The sequence below is a fragment of the Perca flavescens genome, chromosome 22 (genome assembly GCF_004354835.1).
Source record: "Perca flavescens isolate YP-PL-M2 chromosome 22, PFLA_1.0, whole genome shotgun sequence".
In the NCBI taxonomy this organism is placed as follows: domain Eukaryota; kingdom Metazoa; phylum Chordata; class Actinopteri; order Perciformes; family Percidae; genus Perca; species Perca flavescens.
The window spans coordinates 9823396-9846835 of NC_041352.1; the positions used below are offsets into that span (position 1 = coordinate 9823396).

Here is a 23440-nt window from a genome sequence, read left to right on the forward strand (position 1 = left end):
ACAGCTGCTGCAGCAAAAGAGAGGGAAACGGTGTGGGGTAAGTTCCAATATAGTGTTTTCATTTCATATTTAATTTACACAATCATTTTAATTAATACTTTTGATTAATTCCCTGTAGGGAAATTACATTTTTTACACTCTGTTTTTTATAACACACTACACACAGGCCTGAAATACACACCCATGCTCATGTTTAATCACAAGTATAATATTACTGGTAAAAACTGGTGGAATGGTATTGAACCTATAATCTATTTCATTTAGGTGCAATCCTGCGGGTGAAAAACGCTTGTGGAAGCAGTTGAAAATGTAATATAAGAACATAGTTCAAACAGGTAAGACTTAGGTGTAATAGGCTCATGGCTGTACCTCATTTTAATCACATTTTAAATATGAGAGTAAATATTCATTGGCAATTTGAATGTGCTGTAGCTTTATCCCCAACAAATTTTCACATACAGAAATGTTCTGTCTCACCTATCCTGTTTTGTTAATTAAAAGGGCCAATTTATATATGGCCATATAATGCTCATTTTCAGGTTCATAATTGTATTTTGAGGTTGTACCAGAATATTTTTGTTGTACTGCACATTGCTGCAGCTCCTCTTTTCACCCTGTGTTCAGGTCTCTATTTTAGCTAAAGAGTGAGACATCCTACTTCTGGACCATTTTTGATGAGATTTGCACATTCGCAGTAGCTAGGTAAGGCTCACAATTGCTAGCTAGCTGTTTCTCTAACTGCAATCAGTACAAGGCAGAGTTAGCCGGGAGACTTCTTCTAAATGAGGGCGCATTTCCATCTTTCCGTGGACTACCTGCAGAAGAGGGACATGTAACTAGTTCTTTTGTAGATTACGGTGAACTTGTGTGTGTTCTGACAGTGTTTTGCCATTGAGAACGAGGGGGCTAACCTAGCATGGCTTAGCCCCTCGTTTCGGCTAGTGATGTAGAAAACCCTCCAGATTTTGAACAGCTCACCCAGAGACTGAAGGCAGGACACATTCAGAAATCCGTATCTCACTCAAAACAGCATGGATGTTTTTTTCCAAGTTTGTATGTGTGTGGAAGCACCAGAGACTCAAAATAACACCCCAAATCCCAGAATTCTTTTTTTCATAATATGGGCACTTTAAATTAACATTTGACTTCTACTCCACCAACAGAAAGAAGGCAGAGGCCCAGAAAACTGGTGGGAGACCAGCATCACCACCTCTGACAGAGGCAGAGGAGCTGGCCCTGAGCCAGAATGAAGGAAGGCCAGTGGCTGAAGGAATCCCTGGAGGGAGCTCTTCCTCTGAGCCAGCCACATCCCAGGACACAAGTGCCTTCATAAGATGTAATAGGCTTATATTTATCTTCTTTTATTCCTATATATTTTAGAAATATATTATTTCCCTTTCATGGGTTTGTCATTTGTCCCAACAGATTCTGATGGTGTTCTCTCACTTGTGGACCCTCATGCCACAGCAGAACTCCTTGAAGCTGTAAGCAGAATTGAAATCCTGAAACACAACTTATCTTTTCTAAAGCTAAGTTAAAAGTAATTCCCCTCAACCATTGCGATGTGCCACAAGGTGTGTCTGATTTCCGTGAGCAAGCAATGCATCGTTTGGCTTCTAAAAAACAGATATTCACTAGAGATCTAACTTTGTTAGAGGTTATAAAGCCGTCTGGGTAGAGATTTAATAAGCATCATTTAGGGCTAAGGGGCCCCTCCTCGCCACTGATCTGGCTTGCCAGGTCCAACACCTTCCTCCAGAATGAGATTATCTGTGGACACTCCCACATACAATGTAATAAAGTTCCTTTTTTGTCTTTACATCTGGCAAACTTGCATAGTGCGGTTATAGCCGACAGAGGGCTGCAAAGCGAATGCAGAAGTGCCGTTCACCCTGTTACAAAATGATAAACCACTGAAACGATTTTGGAAACATTATTTTAAGGTACAAAATAATCTTTGGTGTTGCTTTAACATGAGAAACTAAACAGACAGAGAGTGTTCCATGTCGAAGAATAAATAGTCAATAAATAAACACTAAACACAATTCTAGACTGAAGACATTTTGTTGCAGAAAGCTGTGTGTTGCTACAGTCACTATGACGATGCTGCAGAAGAACTTGTTAACAAAACCCAGCCAACAAAGTTGGCAACACTCTGGTCCATCAGACACACACAGATATAGTTCTATTTTCATTTACAGTATCAAAACATCAAATACTGTAAATATACTGTTTTAGTGGAAATTAAAGATAGAACTGTGAGGTGTCTAAGTCTCCTTGTAGAACTGAAAGAACATCTAATAATACAACGCTTGATGCCTCCATGTTTTCTAAAGTGTTATCAACCACAGCCTATTTCCCACATGGAGGTGCCACAGTGTTCATGCTGATCTGTATCACTGCTGCTCTGCATCACAGCGCTGATGAGACTACTTGATTAAAATGCTTTGTTCACTTTAAATACTTTTGGTGTTTTTAATCCAGCAGTCATCTATACATTTACATACAAACAAAATTGAGAAAATAAGTGATTAAAATCCACACTTTTTGCTTCCACATCACCTTTAATATCTACTTTTAACTGTTCTGTTGTCTTAATGATATATTTGTATACAGGCAAAGAAAACTTAAGCAAAGAAAAATAACTACATTAGTGCAATACATCAGCACAATCTTACACAAACTAATGATGAAGCTACAGTATATTATATTTATGTCATCTTCTGTCCTCTTTAAACTCTGTCCTTTGTTCATCTTACCAATATTCAGAAAAGTAAAGGCATTTAATATTTAAGAATGGGAATGTGAATTGAAAAGCAAATATAATCTAAAAGATACAGAATTATTTAGGTATATGCAACTGAAAAACTGGATTATCTGCAATTTGGACTTGGAAAATAATATCAACCCTGAAATGTCTAACATTTTCAGCCAAATTAACAAAAAAGAGGCTGATCGGCTCTATGTACAATTTACTGATAAGTATGGAAAACAGTGATACATTATTACAAAGTATTTACAATAAATGGACAGAAGACCTAGGGGTTTAAAGGAAAATGGAAAGAAAGCTTGTCACTAACATACAAATTAACTACTAACGGAAATCTGTGTCTAATACAGTTTAAGATAATGACAAGAATATATTACACTATGAGATAAAATAAACAAGTTTGATAACACATCATCAGATATATGCCTAAAATGTAATCTATATGGTGACTCCCTTATGCATGCCTTTAGGTACTGCAAAGGAATAAAGAAGACTTGGGAGGGTATAGAGATTTGGTTATCTAAGTATACTAACAGAAAAATGATATTCTCTCCAAAAATGTGTATTTTTCAAGATATAGAGGGAATAAGATATCCAACTAGTTGGCAAATACTTTTTTACTTCATTTTCTTTTTTGTTTCTTTTTTATTTGTTGTTTCGCCTTGTTTGATGTATTTCCTGGAACCGGATTATGGTGACCCACAGAAATTAATACAAATAAATTCTAAAATAAATCGGAGGAATAAGAAATGGAGAAATATTCCATTCATGGTGATCATGATGTTTTCCTCTTCACCTTCATGATGCTTGAATCTCAATCACTCTGTTGACGTAGTCTTCTTCTCCTGCGTCCTGTGGGAATATAACAACACAAGGACGCAGTGTTGTTGAAAGAATAATGGAGCTGTAGCTTACCTTCACTGGTTTGTTGCAGCATTGTGATCTCAACCAGCTGAAAGAAAAGGAGATGGAATGAATAAACATTCAGAAAAGTTCAACTTTAAACATGTCAGACAGACCAATAAGTCTTTAGCTGCAAATGATCATATCACAGAAAAGTTTGTCTCACCACTCAAAGATGATGAGTGTACTGTAGAGCGTTATGATTCCCAGGATCTTCACTGTAACGTAGACATCAACCCCAAACTCTGGATTATCTGGAACAAGACAGCATGGTCACCTTCTCCTTAATGGAAAATGGTTCTGTTCTAAAATATGAACTTGAATTCCTTCTGTGAACCTCAAATGTAAACAGTTTGATAAAGTTTCATTGAATACAAATTCAATGAAAGGGGATTTACAGGGCACTTAAAAATAGAAAAACATAGTTACACTGGAGCAGAAAAGAAGAAAAAGTACAAAGAGAGGAGAGCAGATTATATAAAAATAATCAGATTCAGTTCAGTTCTACATTTACCTGCACTATTCATCCGTAATGTTGTTTGATTACCGAGATAATTTGTGGCCACACAGTAATAATCTTCTATATCTGTCACACTGGTCACTTTGACGCTGTAAAACTTCCCTTCAGCTACTCTGATGGCTCCATCTTTGCTGTTCTTGAACCAGCTGAAGCTGGCGGGAGGCTTGGCTCTGCTGGAGCAGGTCAGGTTCACCCAGCTACCTGCTGACACCAAACCTGATGGACTGATGGACACTGAGGTGTCCTTGGGAACATCTGAGGAAAATGTGAGATTAACTTTATTCATTAAAATCAGCACATGATGTGCTGACAGGATCCAATAACAAACACTGGTTGTCTTACATGAAACATTGAGAGTCTTTCTCTCCTCTGCTGTCTTGACTTCTCTTCCTTCATTCACAGGATATGTGGCAGAACAGCTGATGGTGAATCCATCATGTGTGTCTGACAGAGTGATGGTCTCCTGGATTTTAGTTGTGAAGGTCCGATCTGTGTTCTCCTCTATGGTGTTGGGAGGGTCTTGTTGGAGATTCCAGGTGAGTTTAGGAGGGGAGTGTGGACAGGGAGTGGAAGCTGAGCAGCTTATAGTGACAGACTCCTTCTCCTTCAGATCACCTGAGATCTCAATTCTGGGGCTCGGGGGGTAATCTGGGGTTTGAAAACAGACATAAATAGTACATTAAGAAATAGATCAGAAATGACTAACCTACTTACCTTTAAACAGTGTTTAAATGCCATAGCTGACATTTTGTTTTGAAACTGCATAAAGTATATAAATGTAAATGTAAATAGATGCTTTTTTAACATTCTAAAATGTGACCATTTTCATGTCATACTGTAAAAATAGACTCAGTGTTTAATTGGAATTCAAATTCGTGGCCAAGTGAAAAATGAAAAGTCTTTTGGAGAGAAAAAAGAAATTGAAATCAGTTGCAGTTTTGGCCTAAACAATAACATAATAGACTGATTTATAAAACAAAAGTAATTTACCTTGAACTGTTATTTGAAGACGATCACAAGAAGCTGTTCCCAGAAATGGCCCGTTCTCAATTCTGAAGAAGTATGTGTCAGTGTAACTTGTGATTAAACCGGAAAACAAGGTGGTGCAGTTTTTCTGACTCAGGTCTCCAGTAATACTCATTGTATAGGTGGTAACTGTCCCACTACTGTTGAAAATAACATTATTTCTATTGATGCCAAATCTGGAGTCATTTTTAATCCACACTCCAAAGGTTCTTACGCTGTTGAGTTCCTGATCTGGTTTAGCACTAAAGTTACATGGGATTATCAGACAAGATCCACTCAGTGCTTCCATGTTCTTTGGTGCAGTAATGAATAGGGATGGACCGTGAGGACAATCAGCCAGAGCACCTGTAAAATCAGTTTCACGATTAACAAAATATGAAAGAAAATCTGTAGGGAGAAAACATTCATGATAAACAAAGCAGCAGTACGTTGCATGCTGGTCTTTCTTCACTGTCTTGTTAACAATTTCCTCATAAAACATTTCACTTTACAGTCAGAATGTGAACAAAATAACTAACGATCTGCTCTGATCTTTCTGCTTTTTGTTTCTAAATGAAGATTGTAAATGATTCAAGTAACACACAGCTCAGCTGAAACAAAGAAGAGGGTCAGTAACATGTCGTCGGTCAGCATATTCACAGACAGAAACTGGCTCCTTGGATTGGCAAACACATAACACTGTTAATTTTCAGTTGTCTTAATCATATACTTATTAAGTTTTTACAAAGCATTCAATGTCTTTAAAAGCAACTTCCCTACTTCAACTTCATAACGGAAACGTGCCCCATACAACCACAATTCAGTTTTTTTTATTATAAGTAACAATTAAAGACATCCACAGAGCTGTGCTTTATCAGTCAAATATAAAGTTCAGTAAAATGTTTGCAGTCAGGACATGAACAGTTGGAAAAAGGAACGTCTCCAAATAAAAGTGACTGAACAAACAGCTCACCTGAAACAAAGAAGACCCTCAGCAACATGTTGGCTGTCACCATTTTCACAGACTGGACTGCAATGACACTCATCATCTGGATTTGACAAAAAGTTACTTTTCAATATTATAATCAAAGCATCTTTTAAATAAAGAATTCATGTTCTGTTAAAGCCCTCTCAGATTCAGACATTCAAACCAGGAACTCAACCAACACCAAAAAATAAAAGTGGAGTTCATGAAAATCAGCAAAATAAGAATCTCTGTGGGTTAAAAAGTTCAAACATAAAAAGCAGTAACATTTGACCTTACCAAACGAGCCCGCAGCTGAAACAGAGAAACAATCAGTCCCAATGTGTGAGTTTCAGCAGAACTGTAACAGAGCCAGTACCAGACTTCCCTGCTAAGCTGTTGTGATAGAAAAGCAAACAGACTTGCTGTTTGAAGCTAGATATGAAGGGACTGAAACACTGCAGAAATACAACAAGTCTTCATCCTTCCTCTTCACACCCTGGGAGTGAGGAAGTCAGCTTTTGTGACATCTTGACATCATCATGGTGCAAAAAAACGTATTTATTCTCAAATATAATTTTTCACATGACTCACTGAAAGCCTTTTTCCTTTGTTTTCTTTTGTAGTACATGCTACGTTAATCATAATAATGACATAAAAAATAGAAATATGAGCTTCACGTATTGACACATTAAGTTAAGATGAACAATAGTTATAAAATTCAGACAGTAAAAAGATGGTGTTTCATTACCAGTTACTTCTGTTGTAACAAAGGAGTATGATTTGAGACCATCAGTTCAGATAGCCAGTGTTTTATTAGACACATATGCAAGAATAGTTCATTCAGATCAGGAAACATTGTCTTTAGTGGTAACAGACACAGCTGGTGAAGCTTTTGAATTTCATAATTTTATAATTTTATAAGTATATTGTATTAAGTGTTCCATGGCATTGAATACATATTCAATACATTGTCAATAAACACAATTCTAGACTGAAGACATTTTGTTGCAGAAAGCTGTGTGTTGCTACAGTCGCTATGACAATGCTGCAGAAGAACTTGTTAACAAAACCCAGCCGACAAAGTTCCCCTTTTTTTACTTCTAGTTCTCAGCTTTTTCTCAACGCTCTGGTCCATCAGACACACACAGATATAGTTGTATTTTCATTTACAGTATCAAAACATCAAATACTGTAAATATACTGTTTTAGTGGAAATTAAAGATAGAACTGTGAGGTGTCTAAGTCTCCTTGTAGAACTGAAAGAACATCTAATAATACAACGCCTGATGTTATGCCATGATGTTTTCTAAAGTGTTATCAACCACAGCCTATTTCCCACATGGAGGTGCCACAGTGTTCATGCTGATCTGTATCACTGCTGCTCTGCATCACAGCGCTGATGAGACTACTTGATTAAAATGCTTTGTTCACTTTAAGTACTTTTGGTGTTTTTAATCCAGCAGTCATCTACACATTTACATACAAGCACAAATGAAACAATAAGTGATCAAAATCCACACTTTCTACTTCCACATCACCTGAAATATCTACTTTTAACTGTTCTGTTGTCTTAATGATATATTTGTACAGGCAAAGAAAACTGAAGCAAAGAGAAATAACTATAATAATGCAATAAATCAGCACAATCTTACACAAACTAATGATGAAGCTACAGTATATTATATTTATGTCATCTTCTGTCCTCTTTAAACTCCGTCCTTTGTTCATCTTACCCAAAATTCAGAAAAGTAAAGGCATTTAATATTTAAGAATGGGAGGGACAAGAAATAGAGAAATGTTCCATTCATGGTGATCATGATGTCTTCCTCTTCTCCTTCATGATGCTTGAATCTCAATCACTCTGTTGACGTAGTCTTCTTCTCCTGCGTCCTGTGGGAATATAACAACACAGAGAGAGTGGTGTTAGTGCTCTGCAGTCCATTTACTGCAGCTCAAAGAGAAATGCCAGCAAGACATTGTGTTGTTGAAAGAATAATGGAGCTGTAGCTTACCTTCACTGGTTTGTTGCAGCATTGTGATCTCAACCAGCTGAAAGAAAATGAGATGGAATGAATAAACATTCAGAAAAGTTCAACTTTAAACATGTCAGACACACCAATACGTCTTTAGCTGCAAATGATCATATCACAGAAAAGTTTGTCTCACCACTCAAAGATGATGAGTGTACTGTAGAGCGTTATGATTCCCAGGATCTTCACTGTAACGTAGACATCAACCCCAAACTCTGGATTATCTGGAACAAGACAGCATGGTCACCTTCTCCTTAATGGAAAATGGTTCTGTTCTAAAATATTATGAACTTGAATTCCTTCTGTGAACCTCAAATGCAAACAGTTTTATAAAGTTTATTTGTACAGCTTCCTTTCATAAAGGTGCATTCAAACGTGTTTACCAGGGTACCCAAACAAAGCTATAAAGCAGCAGAAAAGAAGAAACAGAACAGAGAGAGCAGACTATTTTGAAATAAGCTAATTCAGTACAGTTTATGTGATGACATCTGATTACCGAGAATATGTGTGTTAATTTTCTACATCTGTCACACTGGTCAAAATAAAGCTGATCATTTGTCTCACTTCTCCTTTATTCTGCTGGTAAACGTTTTTCCTCTCTTTCTCATTGTCATTTTTCACATTTTATGAATGAACATGTACAACCATTTCTCTAAAAATATTGTTTTTAACTTACCATTGATCTCTCCTTTTTGAATTTAAGGACATTATACCAAATTCTGCATATTAACATTGATGTATAAATACTTAACTGCTGCGCCCTTGTAGATGAGGGAAGCAAAGTGTATGCGCGTTGTGCACACCTTACATTATGGTCAAGCATGCGCCCCTAAAATAGCATCTGAATAACGCGCTACTGACTTTAGACCAGGTTTTTCCTGGTCAGTGGCGGAATTGTTTTCTGAAACTGCAAAATAGCACCAGGGAACGTTTGCGCCGGAACATGCCTCCACTTTTCGCTGAACCAAATACAAATACATTCCCTAATTTACAGACGTGGAGGGAAAAGTCCGCTGTGTGTCGGGTGCAAAATAGGAATACATATGGATACATGCATCGGTGTAGTGCAAGATAGGGCCCTTAGTGTGTAACTTTGTTATATTAATGAACGTCTGTTACATTCAAGCCATTGCTGAATAAGCTGATACAAAGCTAACTAAGCCTAGCAGCACGGTGGCCAAATGGTTAGCACTGTAGCTGGGTGCTGTAGTTCCCCCAGCACTAAAATCATGTTCCCCTCCCTCTCTACCAAGCTGATGTGTGGTGAGTGTCTGGCGTCGTAAGGCTCCGTGCATTGGTGGTGGTAGAGAGTAGTCCCCCCCCACCCGAAGCCCTTTGAGTGTCTGTGATAAAGCGCTATATAAATGTAATGAATTATTATAATTATTATTGTCAGATTTACAAGTTGATTTATATATTTGAGTTAACTTATTAAAATGTTTTTACAATATTTATACACTTAACTATTTACGTATTTGTGTTTAAAAATTCAGTACTTAGCATGTTTACATGTTTAATTATTTACATCAGCAGTTAAGAATCTACCTCTGTGGATTTACCTGAGTCTAAGTTCTGATTGCGTCTGATTGGTTAGTTCAGCTACATGTGATTAAGTAAAACAAGGAAGTGTTGTCGTTGTGGAGCTGATGAAGTGTGAAGAACAGTAAAGTGCTGCATAACAAAGTTATCCAGCCATTCCTTCTTATTTTGTTAAGGGGCTTGTCTGACCCAGAACGCAGAGATATCACACAGACAACGTTAGCAGTTTCAAAAAGTTTAATGGAGCAGAGTGTACTCAGAGAGACACTGCCGGTAGTGTCAGGGTGGGGAAACTCCTGGCTGGTCTGAGGCTTGAGGCGAGCCCGATGGGGAAGAGTCCAGGTTGTTATAGGACACAAGGTGAACAGGCAGAGATGAGTACATAGATGATATCCCATGCTGGACGGTGAGGCCGGAAGCATGCAGGCACAGCGGAGGAAGCAGCAGGTCAGAGCGGGAACTGGAGAGAGACACAGGGTAAGTATGAGCTCAGGGAACAAAGGCAAAACTAGAGTGCACAAGAACACATGGACAATACTGGAGATTAACTAGAACTGGGAGCCAAGTTACCACATGGGTTATAGATAACGAACTGGCGCCGAAGAGGTGATCAGCCCGGGTTTAAAGGAACACGCAGACATTGCGAATTTAGCTTATTCACCGTAACCCTCAGAGTTAGATAAGTCGATACATACCCTTCTCATCTCCGTGCATGCTGTAACGCTGTCTGACGGCTCCAGCGGCATCAGGCCAGCACAGAACATGCAGGTGAATGGTTCCAGTAATCCTACTGCTCCGAATAAGTGACAAAATAACTCCAACATGTTCCTATTTACATGTTGTGATTTGTAGAGTCACAGCGTGTACAAAAAACAACGTAACATGAGACACAGCCACCTTCTATCCCTAAACAAACCAGGAACTATATTCTTAGGCGGAAGAATATACTACTTTGGCGAAGTGATATGCTCGCAGCAAGCCTGTCTGAGAATATAGTTCCCGGTTTGTTTACTGTTAGAAGATGGCTGTGTCTCATGTTACGTTGTTTTCTGTACACGCTATGACTATACAAATCACAACATGTAAATAGGAACGTGTTGGCGTTATTTTGTCACTGTTGTCGCAATTTGGAGCAGTAGGCTAGTTGGAACCAGTTACCTGCAGGATCTGTGCTAGGCTAAGCTAATGCTGGAGTTGTCAGACAGCATTACAGCACGCACGGAGATGAGAAGGGTTTGTATCGACTTGTCTTACTCTGGGGGTTACGGTGAATAAGCTAAAGTCCCAATAAGTCGGCGTGTTCCTTTAAGTATTGCTGGAGTGAATCATGTAGATGGGCTGCAGCTGTGATGACCGGCTGTGCAGTGTTGAATCGGCCATGCCCCTTGACCCACTTTCTTCCAGACACGCCTCCAGCACTCCAGGTGGCAAAACACAGAACACACAGACAAACAGGGAAAAAACCACCCAACTCAGGGCGGAGAGAGAGCAAACCATAACATATTTAGAGTGATATGACCACCATATATCAAACCCTCAGGTTACATTATTATCAGCTCCACAAAACTCTCTCTCTGTATTTCTCAGTATGTTCAGGAGATTGTGTTGTCTGGTGACTTTTGCGCACAGAAGCTTGAGTGAAACTAATGACCTCTTCTGAAGAGTCCATCATGTTTTTTTAATCCTCCGTGTCCTCCTTGGCTACAAGTAACTGCGTGGAGGAGGGGTGGAGGTGGTGCGTGATCACGGAAGGCTTGTATCATGTGGATGCAACGACAGTGTTTTTGTCATTACTAAGAATTTCTCATGGGTGAGGCAGAAACGACGCACTATAGCTTTAAGGGGAAGAAAAATAAGGACAAAATAGAAAGGTGGCAATAAAGCGTATCTGTTTGTGTTATCGTCCATAAAGAAAACATCTGTCCTTGTTGCACTGCGGGCTGAAAGAAGTATTTCATGTTAAGAAAAATTTATATTGAAATGTCCATCTTGTGGTCATCTCGTCAATCTTTTACAAAACAATATTATTTAATATGTACAGGCCTGGACGGAAGTTGTGATCCACCACAATTGGTATTGAAGAAACTGGCTGAAGTGTAGAGTAGTGAAGATATGTAATATTTTCTTAAGGGAGGATTGACCTGCATCACTAACAGCCTAACACCAGGGTCGGTAAAAAAAAAAACTTTTTTAATCCAAAATGATTCCCTTACTGGAATTGAATAAACAAAATTCATACTCGAAGACATGTCAGGTCATAGTTAATTATTTAAAGCATTGGGACTTTTATTTGCACACAGCTGACATAAATACCAAATCACACACAAACAGCTGTGTGAGTTCAGCACACACATATATGAACATGTTAATAACTGCAGGATGGGAAGGTTTAAAGTGTCTCTCCATTGAACTGTAAGCAGTGAATAGAACATTAAGGCACATGGAATTGTACAGGAATGTATTTTCTGTCTTTTAACAACAGCACTCATTTTTTCTTCACTTGAGCGTAGAGATCCTCTGGGCCCTCAGCAGTCTGTGTTCGGCTGTTTGCTTTCTTAGACACTTTGACCTGTGCATACAGCGTGTCCTGCTGCTGTCCTCTGTCCTGCTCCGAGGACGAGGATGGTTCAGGTCTCTGCCTGGAGAAGTCGATCTCTCCATAATGGATGTCTTCTTCTTCTTGTGTTTTTCTTGCTGGCTCTTCAACAGTCAGCTCTTCAGCTGTTTGACTCTGTAATAAAAAAACAACAAAAAAAACAGAAAGTGTTGTGAGGTGAACCTCAATAATTAATAATGCACAACACACAGTGCAGTATTGTACAGGGAGGTTAAGTGTCTTCTCACCTGAGTCTGTTGTGCAGTTGGATGTGTCGACTTTAAACGCCTGAAGGACATTTCATTAATCATACTGTGTTTTAGGTTCAATATACAGTGTGCCAGTAAAATGTGATTGCCATTAACTGAGTCAAGACATTTGTCTTTAAATTTGTGATACTTACCAAACACAGACAGCCAGGCAGAGGAGTATGACGATCCCAACGATTCCTCCAAGAATTGGCCCCAATTGAGAGCTAACTTCGCCTCAAGACAGGACAACAAAACCAACGTCAGTGACTAAAAGATGTACAACATCAACAACACAAGATGTAAAACATGTAACAATATTAATGCACCATTCTGGAGGTTCCACTTTTTGTATTTACCTTTAATACCAAGATGGATTATTGATGTTTCATTACCAAGATCATTGGTGGCAACACAGTAATACACTCTTCCATCGGTGACATTGAAGCTGTAAAAGTCTCCTTCAGCTACTCTGATGGCTCCATCTTTGCTGTTCTTGAACCAGCTGAAGCTGGCGGGAGGCTTGGCTCTGCTGGAGCAGGTCAGGTTCACCCAGCTAACTGCTGACACCAAACCTGATAGACTGATGGACACTGAGGTGTTCTTGGGAGCATCTGAGAAAAATGTGAGATTCATTTTATTCATTAAAAATCAGCACATGATGTGCTGACAGGATCCAATAAACACTGGTTGTCTTACATGAAACATTGAGAGTCTTTCTCTCCTCTGCTGTCTTGACTTCTCTTCCTTCATTCACAGGATATGTGGCAGAACAGTTGATGGTGAATCCATCATGTGTGTCTGACAGAGTGATGTTCTTCTGGATTTTAGTTGTGAAGGTCCGATCTCTGTTCTCCTCTATGTTGTTGGGAGGGTCTTGTTGGAGATTCCAGGTGAGTTTAGGAGGGGAGTGTGGACAGGGAGTGGAAGCTGAGCAGCTTATAGTGACAGACTCCTTCTCCTTCAGATCATGTGGGATCTCAATTCTGGGCCTCGGGGGGGAATCTGGGATTTAAAATCAATACCGATGTTACACAAAAAAAAAATACAGCAACAAGACTAAGATTCTTCAACCATGCCAGGAGCTCAGTGGGGCTGCAATAAGCAAAATGCAATGACACTGATAACATGTTTATGTTTAACATGTTCACAAACTTAATTTACTTCATACTTTAATGCAAAATATTGTATTTTTTACTCCACTATTTATTTGACAGATATCACTGTAAACCCAGATTTCGTTGTAATTAAACATTTTAGTGGTCACTACTTATTCTTTCATGTTTTGTTAAAAACCATATTCATTACTAAATTCCATTAGTTGTTTGAAATAATCAGCTTAAGTATGCAGTGTACAGAGATAACTAACGATCTTACGTTTCTGTATGGGAGGGGCGGTGTCATTAGAACTGTTCGGCACTGAAGCGATGCAAAGGCTCATGGGAAAAAAGATATATTCTGAACGGTTTCTGTCCCAGAGAAAGTGTGTTTTAATAATGTTCTGTTATTGTTTTTGGTGTGCATTTTTGTTATCTGGGTTTTAGTTTTGTGTGGTTGATTTAGTGTTCGTGTTTATCAATATTTAGGCTTGTTTAGAGGGAAACGATCTGAAGAGAAAACGCAAAAGTGGCATTGCATTCTCACTTTTTATTCCGCATTTAGACAAGTGTTTTTGGGGGGGAATATGCGTGTATATGGTGACGCAAAAGTGTGTGAAATTCAATGTAGTATGCACACCAGACGGCTCGGTGGTAGTGTGAAGCGCTGCCACACAACACCACCAAGTCTGCGCGCCTGCGTAGAACCTTCCTTCTACTTCTCTCCCTCTCCTCCTCCTCTCTCCCTCTCCTCTCCCTAGTATCGCGAAACCAAAACATGGTGAAGCAAACAACAAAAGCTGATAATTTTGTCTGGACAGACGAGGAGGTGGAGTTACTGCTCCAAACAACCTTAGATTACAAAGACAGGGGTGGACTGGGAGTCCTGCCAGTCAAAATATATAGACATATGGAACAAATTTCTTCAGCAGTATCCTGTACCTGGAGGGACGTCATATCCACACGAGAAAGATGCTATCTGTAAAAGTCAGATATCAATAAAGCTGAAAGCCATCCGGACCAAGTATAGGCAGGCTGTGGATACCCAACGGCGGAGTGGCCATGGGCGAGTAATCACTCTATTTTGATTTATATAACGAAATATGGGGTGCCACCGTGAGCAGATCGGAGCAGAGTTTAGCATTTTAACCCTTTAGATGGGAATGCTGGTACTTGTTGCTTGTAGCCAAGGAGGACACGGAGGATTAAAAAATAACATGATGGTCTCTTCAGAAGAGGTAATCATCTTCGCTTTATATATATTTTTTTTATTCTACGCACGAAAGTTGCCGGACGACACCAGTTTCTGAACATAGCCATACTGAGAAATACAGAGAGAGTTGTGTGGAGCTGATTGTCTTAATTAGCTTTGTATCAACTCATTTGGCAATGGCTTGAATGTAACGGACGTTCATTAATATAATTTTTTTTTAGTAATGACTACTAATGTAAACTTGAGAAAGCTATATGGGACATGCAATAATACAAAGTTAATTGACTTTTCTTTTTGCTTATGTCAATAAACTCAACATGTCTGGCCCTTATTGTGATTGTTATTTCCAGTGTGGCCCTTAGTGAAATTGAGTTTGACACCCCTGGTTTAAGGCAATGGGTTTCCACACAATTTTTTTAGTAAAGGCAACTAATTTGGGATAACAGTGTAGTTACTCTACAGATTGAGATTTTGCATACACACATATGATAAGAGTATATATCTAGTAGGGGTGGGGGAAAAAATCGATACAGCATAGTATCACGATATTTCTCGTGGCAATACTGTATCGATACACAGGCGCCAAGTATCGATCTTTTATTATTTAAATTGCACATCAGAATTTAACTTTTTGGTAGTATAATAATAAAATCAATTGCTTATTCAGTCCACCAGATGGCGCTGTTTGTTTTCTGGTGAGGTCAGCGGGGTGACTGTCAGCGTGCAGGCGGATGTAGATAAAATAAACATGGCAGCGTCAGAGAAAGAAATCAGAAATGCACCATCTGCGTTTAAATCAAGTGTTTGGACTTTTTCGGATTTTTTTTTTAACAAGGAGGGGACAACTGAGATGGACATGAGACATGGGATTTGCAAGGAGTGTCGTATGCAAATAAAATACTCAGGGAATACCACAAACATGAGGGCTCATCTCACACGCCACCATCCAGAGTTAGCGTTAGCCGAGGGCGGTAAAGCTAATGCTAAACCAGCTCCGCCCGAAAAACCAACCAACACTGGACACACTTAGCTTGACAAAGCTACCTCCCAATTCAGAGCGAGCTAAGAAAATAACTCAAGCCATCGCCTACTTCATGTGCAAAGACCTGCGTCCATACAACGTTGTGGAAAATGAAGGATTTTGTCACTTGCTAAAAACACGGAACCAAGGTACGTGACTCCGTCGCTACCGTTTTTTGTACTCATTTTAATTGTAAAAAATACCTGTAGTAGCACAGCAGTGCATACCTGTTGGTATTACAGTCTAGTCCACCTTAATTAAAAATGCAAACAGTTCAGTTTGCCAGGTGTATACAACATTTATAACATATTCATTAAAGTGCTGGTTAGTTAGTCAGCTTGACAGTCACATTTTACAGCAATAAAATTCATGTGAGATGAACAAACAGATGTTGACAAAGTTTTCCTTTGGGGACATAATAATGAAGTTGGAAAAAAGGTAATAAATTGCAATATATTGCAGAATATCGCAATATGTTTAAAATCGCAATAATATCGTATCGTGACCTAAGTATCGTGATAATATCGTATCGTGGTACCTCTGGTGATTCCCACCCCTAATATCTAGTATATTTTTTGGCTTGGGATCTCTTATTAAAAGCAGTGTTTGTTTGGGGTGTCTTGTCATGTTTCTGATGTTTGAGTTGTTCCACCAAAAGGTCATTTCCCCTCTCAACTTCTCACATGGTTTCATTTCAATAATTGTTTGAAGCAAAACTCTCCAATATTTCATAATAAAATAAATATGAAAGAAAAGTCAAAAATATGAACACAGATTAGTGTCGCATTAATTTTTTTTTTTGCCTAATTTGCTCTCCCATTAATCATCACAACCCCTTAGCTTTATCTTTTGACCCTTTGTAAGGGGTAACATAAAAAGTCAACTTGAATGTAATGTTGCCCATCACTGATGGTAAATAGTCCAAATAGCACGTCAAACACATGAAACTTCCCCTTTAGTGTTAAATGCAAAGTTGGGTATTTACAGGCAACTTTCTCATGGGACTATTACTAATAGTGCATTCATATGTATGTATATTTCAGTCACATGCAAACCAATGACTGATCACAGACTGGTTTCTGATACTGTTGATCATCCTACTGCAGATATCACTGGTGGAAGAAGTAGTCAGATCCTTTACTAATATAATAATAAAAGTACTAATACCACACTGTAAAAATACTCTGTTAGAAGTAAAAGCCCTACATTGAAAATGTTACTAAGTAAAAGTATGTAAGTATCAACAGAAAAATGTCCTTAAAGTATTAGAAGTCAAAGTACTCAGTTCTCTCAACCAAGTGTTTAATCGGCTAATCATTTCAGATGGACTGGTATGCCTGTATCTTGTTGGGTAGTTTAAGTTATAATAAAACATCATATTTAATAAACTAAATAATTTTTGTTTGCAGAAATCTTAATTTGTAAAGTAACTAAAGCTGTCAGATGAATGTAGTGGAGTAAAAAGTACAATATTTCTCTCTGAAATGTAGCGGAGTAGAAATAGAAAGTGTCATGAAAAGAAAAGACTCAAGTAGAGTACAAGTACCTCAACATTTGGACTGAAGTACAGTACTTGAATAAATGTACTTAGGTACATTCCACCACAAGATATTTATATTCACATTGAAGGTCAGGTTCACTGTGTTTGCTGTTTACACCAAAACTGCAACTGATTTCACTTTTTCTTCTATAACAATCATAATATATACTGACGGATAAAAAACAAAACTCTCTTACCTTGAACTGTTATTTCAAGAGGATCACAAACAGCTGTTGCCAGAAATGGCCCGTTCTCAATTCTGAAGAAGTATTTGTCAGTGTAACTTGTGATTAAACTGGAAAACAAGGTGGTGCAGTTTTTCTGTCTCAGGTCTCCGGTAATACTCATTGGATAGATATTATTCACCCTGCTACTGTTGAAAATCACATTATTTGTTTTGTCGCTAAAATGTATATCAGTTTTAATCCACACTCCAAAGGTTGTCCTGATGAATTCCGTATCTGATTTAGCACTAAAGTTACATGGGATTAGCAGACAAGATCCACTCAGTGCTTCCATCTGCTTTGGTGCAGTAATGAATAGGGATGTATCTTTAGAACAAGCAGCCAGAGCACCTGTGAAACAGATGAACAAATTGTGGAGCAAAATCTGCTATGAAAAACAAACAATGTCAGTATAAAACATTTCACTTTGCAGTCAGGACATGAACAGTTGGAAAAAGAAACATCTGCAAATAAAAGTGACTGAACAAACTCACTTGAAAGAAAGAAGACACTCAGCAACGCGTTGGCGGTCACCGTTTTCACAGACTGGACTGCCATGACACTCCTCGCCTGGATTTACAAACACAATAATGCAGTATCTTTTATGAAGCATTCAACACGATCTGTACAACCACAATTTACTGTGTGTTAAGTAACTGAGCGTCACAAGTCTGTAAACTGCAAATGAGTAAAACTCTCTGGGTTAGATGAGAAGTAAAACCACCAAATAATGTTGTCTTCTTACCAAAGAAGCCCACATCAAAAAGAGAACGGCAATCAGATCCTTTGCTTGGCAGTTCCTACGTGAAAATGGTTAAGTGCACGAATGTTAACAGTTCAACCAACTTCCCTTTTTAGCTGTCGTAATTCAAAACCAAGTTGACTTCCTATGATTTAAGAACACAGTGCAAGTGCAGTTGGCTTTTATATCAGAGAAACTGAAGAAGTTCTCAGTGAGTCTATATGCTCTACATATACGTTACACAAATCCCAATAATAATGATGATAATAGTAAATCATGATATTTCAACGGATGTAACCATAAATGAACTACCACAGTGTTGTTGCTGACTTGTGTACAGTGACTGTGACTTGACTGATCACATTGGTCTTCATCCCTGTTGCTCTGGAGGACTGGACTGATGAGAGAACCTCAGATGCTTTTCTTTGTGTTATTACAACATTATCATTAAATAAATGACATCATGTGTTTTTGGAAAATATATTTTGTACAAAGTCAACATTGTGCTGGATGTACACATTCATGTAACAGTCACCCACAGTATACTGTACATGTAGGCTATACTTACACAAAAGATAAGAATGTTTTTTGTCATTTCTGTTTTCTCATCATCTCGGTTTGAGATCTCCATTTTAAAGCTAAATTCAAATTTTCACTTCATTTTCTGCATTCTGGTAAAGTTTTTGGCAACATTTTGTGCCTTTTCTGCATCAATTTATGGGGCAAATGTCTTTATTTAAATTAAATTATAATCGTTTTTTTTGGGGCGGGGGGCCAATTTTGATTATTGGGGGGGTTGTAACCCCCCAATTCTCGCTTTAAATTACGCCTATGATGGGCAGCTATGCTTGACAACACGTTTTAAGCTGGCAGATAAAAAATGCCGAGCTTGAAACACAATAGCCGCTTTCCGACCAGAGGGATTTTTGCAGTTCCTAGAACATAAAATGCCTAGAACCCTTTTTTTCTTGTGTTCCGACTGGACCAATTTGGGGATTTTTAAGTTCCTCTGGCCGCAGTTCCTGTAACTCTTTCAGCTCTTAGTTAAGGGCAGGGTCTTTTCGCTGTTCCCTTTCAGCATAGGAACCTAGGTCAACGAGGGTCTGGGTTTCCGGTACAGACAGACCAACAATGGGACAATTTTAACAATTTTCAACATCTTATTCATCACTAAATTTACTTCCAACAACGTTTTAGGAGAGAAATGAACTGTTTAGATTTCGAATATAGGCAGTCTTGCGAAAATTGGTTTTCACTCATTCAGGCCACATATTCGTTGCCTTATGCTTTCTTTGTGTTGACATTTCAAACTCCGGTGGATTTCTGAGGACTATGGTTAACTGCTCCTCAGATCCCTGCAGGGTAAATCCAGACAGCTAGCTAGACTATCTGTCCAATCTGAGTTTTCTGTTGCACGACTAAAACAACTTTTGAACGTACACACGTTCCACCAAAACAAATTCCTTCCCGAGGGTATTTTGCAGAGGTGTCATTGCTCTGTACGGCGCTTAGCACCGCCCAAGATGATTGTGATTGTTTTAAAGAAATGCCAATAAACCAGAGCACGTTTTCCTCCCATCCCGGAATGGTGTTTGGAGTAGCCAGACCCTCCTCCGCAGCACTGTGGAGGAAGGTCTGGCAATGCAAGACTATATCCATCATCACCCATGAGTCCTGACACACTGTTTTTCTGTATCTCTGTGGCATTTATTATGAACATAGAAATTCAAAAAGTGAAACACAAAAACAAGCCAGTCCTCGGGGTGCTTCTGCGTGAATCATAACTAAAAGAAACAGAAATGTAGTGATTGTAGCAGAAATCTACTAACTTTGGAGTCAGTGTTTTTTCTGCTGTCTGACAGGTCGATGCAGAAGTCACAGGTCTGTGAAGTAGGAAAGACTGTGAGAGGAGGGAGGAGTTAATAGAAGGAAAGTCAAAATATCACTCATGGTGTTTCTGCAAATAGCAAATAAAGTTGTAATTCACACACTTGTATTAACATTTGTACTACTAGTATACTATACCAATAATCCCCTGCACTGTTCTACAAGTGTGTGCAGAGATACTCTTGATGTCATTTAGACTTGTTCCTTTTGTAGAGCTTAGGGACTTTTGCTAGCAGGTATCTGACATTTAAATAACAAATTACATAACAATGGCCGTGTGATTTCAGCACGCAAATATTAACATATCGATAACTGACACAATAAAAGCTGCAGGATGTGGAGGTTTTGAGTTTGTAGGCAACAGTAGGCAATGAAAATTACATTTTCCTGTCCATGATCCAGTGTTGTTTTTCTACGGTTGAACATAAACAAGATCTGATGAATAAAAATAAAAGTACATTTCAGATGAATCAAATGCAATCTTGCTGTACACAAACAAAACAACTCTATTTTTTCTTCACTTGAGCATAGAGGTCCTCTGGACTGTCAGCAGTCTGTGTTCGGCTGTTTGCTGTCTGGGACACTTTGACCTGTGCATACAGCGTGTCCTGCTGCTGTCCACTGTCCTGCTCCGAGGACGAGGACGCTTCAGGTCTCTGCTTGGAGAAGTCGATCTCTCCATAATGGATGTCTTCTTCTTTTTCTTCTTCTTCTTCTTGTGTTTTTCTTGCTGGCTCTTTAACAGTCAGCTCTTCACCTGTTTGACTCTGCAAAAATTTGAAATGTTAAGTAGCTAGATTTGGAGCCTAGATCCAGTTGTGAAACTGTTGCAAAAACATCTTATATTGTGTCACAAAAGAGTTAAAAAAAAAGAAGAAAGAATTTTCTCCTTTTGTGTAGTTTGCCCAGTTTCACAATCTTTAACCACAGTGGGTTGTTAACAGGATAATTGGCCACATTTCCTGCCCTATTTTTCTCATGAAGAATCTCACACAGTACATTGTGTATTTAGTGGTTAGTACAAATGCTTTCATATATGATATAGTACACGGTCACTGTGGACAGATGCAAAACATTTAGAGCGCAATGCTGAACAGAAAAGTTGAGCATTTTCCCACCTGATTCTGTCGTTGAGTTGAATGTGTCAACTTTATCGGCCTCCTACACAGAGTGCTGGAAAATAAATCATCAATGAGGAATTTGGATTAGTGCGTAAATTGAATGTAGAAACATGCTGTTGACATGCTGGCGCCGAGGTGTAAACGGCAACAGATCACTACATCATCTGTGCCTTCAACCAACTAAGAATCCCATTAGCTGCTTTCATTTGAGATACTTACCAAACACAGACCACCAGGGAGATGAGAACGATGATCCCAATGATTCCTCCAATAACTGGCTCCAATGGTAGAGATGGATCAGGAGATTCAGCTTATAGAAACAAACCAAATATAAGTGACCACTAAAAGAAGGCATGCAACCACACTCATGTAGCAGAAGTTCCCATTTTTAAAGAAAGCGGATCAATCAAGTTCCGTTTTTACCTTTAACATTCAGATGGATTGTTGATGATGTTTCATTACCAAGATTGTTTGTGGCCACACAGTAATAATCTCCATCAGTGACATCAGTGACATTGAAGCTGTAAAAGTCTCCTTCAGCTACTCTGATGGCTCCATCTTTGCTGTTCTTGAACCAGCTGAAACTGGCGGGAGGCTTGGCTCTGCTGTAGCAGGTCAGGTTCACCCAGCTACCTGCTGACACCAAACCTGATGGACTGATGGACACTGAGGTGTCCTTGGGAGCATCTGAGGAAAATGTGAGATTATCTTTATTCATTAAAATCAGCACATGATGTGCTGACAGGATCCAATAACAAACACTGGTTGTCTTACATGAAACATTGAGAGTCTTTCTCTCCTCTGCTGTCTTGACTTCTCTTCCTTCATTCACAGGATATGTGGCAGAACAGTTGATGGTGAATCCATCATGTGTGTCTGACAGAGTGATGGTCTCCTGGATTTTAGTTGTGAAGGTCCGATCTGTGTTCTCCTCTATGTTGTTGGGAGGGTCTTGTTGGAGATTCCAGGTGAGTTTAGGAGGGGAGTGTGGACAGGGAGTGGAAGCTGAGCAGCTTATAGTGACAGACTCCTTCTCCTTCAGATCACCTGAGATCTCAATTCTGGGGATCGGGGGGGAATCTGGAGTTTAAAACAGAATCAGAAACTTTGCATCATTTTCTTGTTATATCTAAAATAAAACATTATAGAATCATACAAACCCTCTCTTACCTGTAACTGTTATTTGAAGAGGATCACAAATAGCTGTTGCCCTGAATGTACCGTTGGTCTCAATTCTGAAGTAGTATGTGTTTGTGTAATTTATGTTTAAACTGGAAAATAAAGTGGTGCAGTCTTTCTCACTCAGGTTTCCAGTAATATTCATTGGATAGATGTTAACTGTGTTTTTACTGCTGAAAACCACAATGTTTGGTTTATGATTAGAATCATCTATAGTCCAGAGTCCGACATAATTGCTGTTATTAAGCGGTATTTCGGGTTCAGCGCTAAAGTTACATGGGATTTGTAAACAAGACCCACTCAGAGCTTCCATCTGTGGTACAGTAATGAAGAGGTTTGACTCTTGAGGACAAGTAGCCAAAGCACCTATAAAGACAAGACTCATGATTAATATAAGGTGGAACAAATATCTAGGAACAGAAAGACAAAATATACATCAGCAGCAGGATCTTGCATGTAGTTTTGCCTTTGCAATATCAGTAGAAATCTTTAGGACGTAAACTGTTGCAGAATTATTTTATTAGATTATCTATCTGCACAGAACACAGAGCTCACCTGAAAGAAAGAGGATATGGAGTAACATGTTGTCTGTGGCAATATTCACAGACAGGGCTGCCATCACCTACATTTGCAAACACAATAATGTAGTTACTTGTTAAACATGCTTTTAGAGCTGTTACAGAGAACATTTACACCAGAAACTTACACCATACAACCAGAACTCACTGTGTTCTAATTAGTGATCAATCAACATCTTCAGAAGTCAAATCTAAATAATACCACAAAATGCAAACTCTCACTTCTTATGGCTCAATAGAATAACAACATAATATTAGTC

General features: G+C 38.7%; 3 protein-coding genes across 3 annotated transcripts in view; all 3 read right to left on the minus strand.

The window, feature by feature from the left end:
- Positions 1-3147: 3147 nt before the first annotated feature.
- On the minus strand, positions 3148-6558 carry LOC114549164 (sialic acid-binding Ig-like lectin 7). The gene is made up of 7 exons (XM_028569375.1): positions 6463-6558; positions 6172-6247; positions 5184-5564; positions 4536-4841; positions 3840-3927; positions 3686-3722; positions 3148-3622 (listed from the first exon to the last, which is right to left on the minus strand). The coding sequence occupies exons 2-7, from the start codon at positions 6245-6247 to the stop codon at positions 3569-3571; spliced, it is 942 nt and encodes a 313-aa protein (XP_028425176.1). The 5' UTR covers positions 6463-6558; the 3' UTR covers positions 3148-3568.
- A 5462-nt stretch (positions 6559-12020) lies between these two features.
- LOC114549159 (vascular cell adhesion protein 1) lies at positions 12021-18471 on the minus strand. The gene is made up of 8 exons (XM_028569369.1): positions 18419-18471; positions 18168-18243; positions 17647-18024; positions 13278-13583; positions 12938-13192; positions 12734-12815; positions 12579-12618; positions 12021-12465 (listed from the first exon to the last, which is right to left on the minus strand). The coding sequence occupies exons 1-8, from the start codon at positions 18431-18433 to the stop codon at positions 12220-12222; spliced, it is 1398 nt and encodes a 465-aa protein (XP_028425170.1). The 5' UTR covers positions 18434-18471; the 3' UTR covers positions 12021-12219.
- Positions 18472-20808: 2337 nt separating this feature from the next.
- The window catches only part of LOC114549590 (vascular cell adhesion protein 1-like), a 34499-nt gene continuing 31867 nt past the window's right edge, over positions 20809-23440 (minus strand). The window contains exons 2-7 of the mRNA XM_028569968.1: positions 23158-23224; positions 22594-22968; positions 22198-22503; positions 21847-22110; positions 21654-21733; positions 20809-21069 (exon numbers count right to left, since the gene is read on the minus strand). Coding sequence (XP_028425769.1) covers positions 20809-21069; positions 21654-21733; positions 21847-22110; positions 22198-22503; positions 22594-22968; positions 23158-23221 — 1350 coding nt within the window. The 5' untranslated portion in view covers positions 23222-23224. The remainder of the gene's footprint in view (positions 21070-21653; positions 21734-21846; positions 22111-22197; positions 22504-22593; positions 22969-23157; positions 23225-23440) is intronic.

What these genes read in the sequence shown, in the direction of transcription:
- LOC114549159 (XM_028569369.1), bottom strand. An exon ending in TCTTGAAATAACAGTTCAAG is followed by an intron (nt 13,584 to 17,646) that starts GTAAGAGAGTTT and finishes TTTAAATCCCAG; the next exon opens with ATTCCCCCCCGAGGCCCAGA. An exon ending in AAAGACTCTCAATGTTTCAT is followed by an intron (nt 13,193 to 13,277) that starts GTAAGACAACCA and finishes CATTTTTCTCAG; the next exon opens with ATGCTCCCAAGAACACCTCA.
- LOC114549164 (XM_028569375.1), bottom strand. Translation starts at nt 6,247, where the DNA reads ATGATGAGTGTCATTGCAGTCCAGTCTGTGAAAATGGTGACAGCCAAC. An exon ending in AAAGACTCTCAATGTTTCAT is followed by an intron (nt 3,928 to 4,535) that starts GTAAGACAACCA and finishes GTCTTGTTCCAG; the next exon opens with ATAATCCAGAGTTTGGGGTT. An exon ending in ACACTCATCATCTTTGAGTG is followed by an intron (nt 3,723 to 3,839) that starts GTGAGACAAACT and finishes CTTTTCTTTCAG; the next exon opens with CTGGTTGAGATCACAATGCT.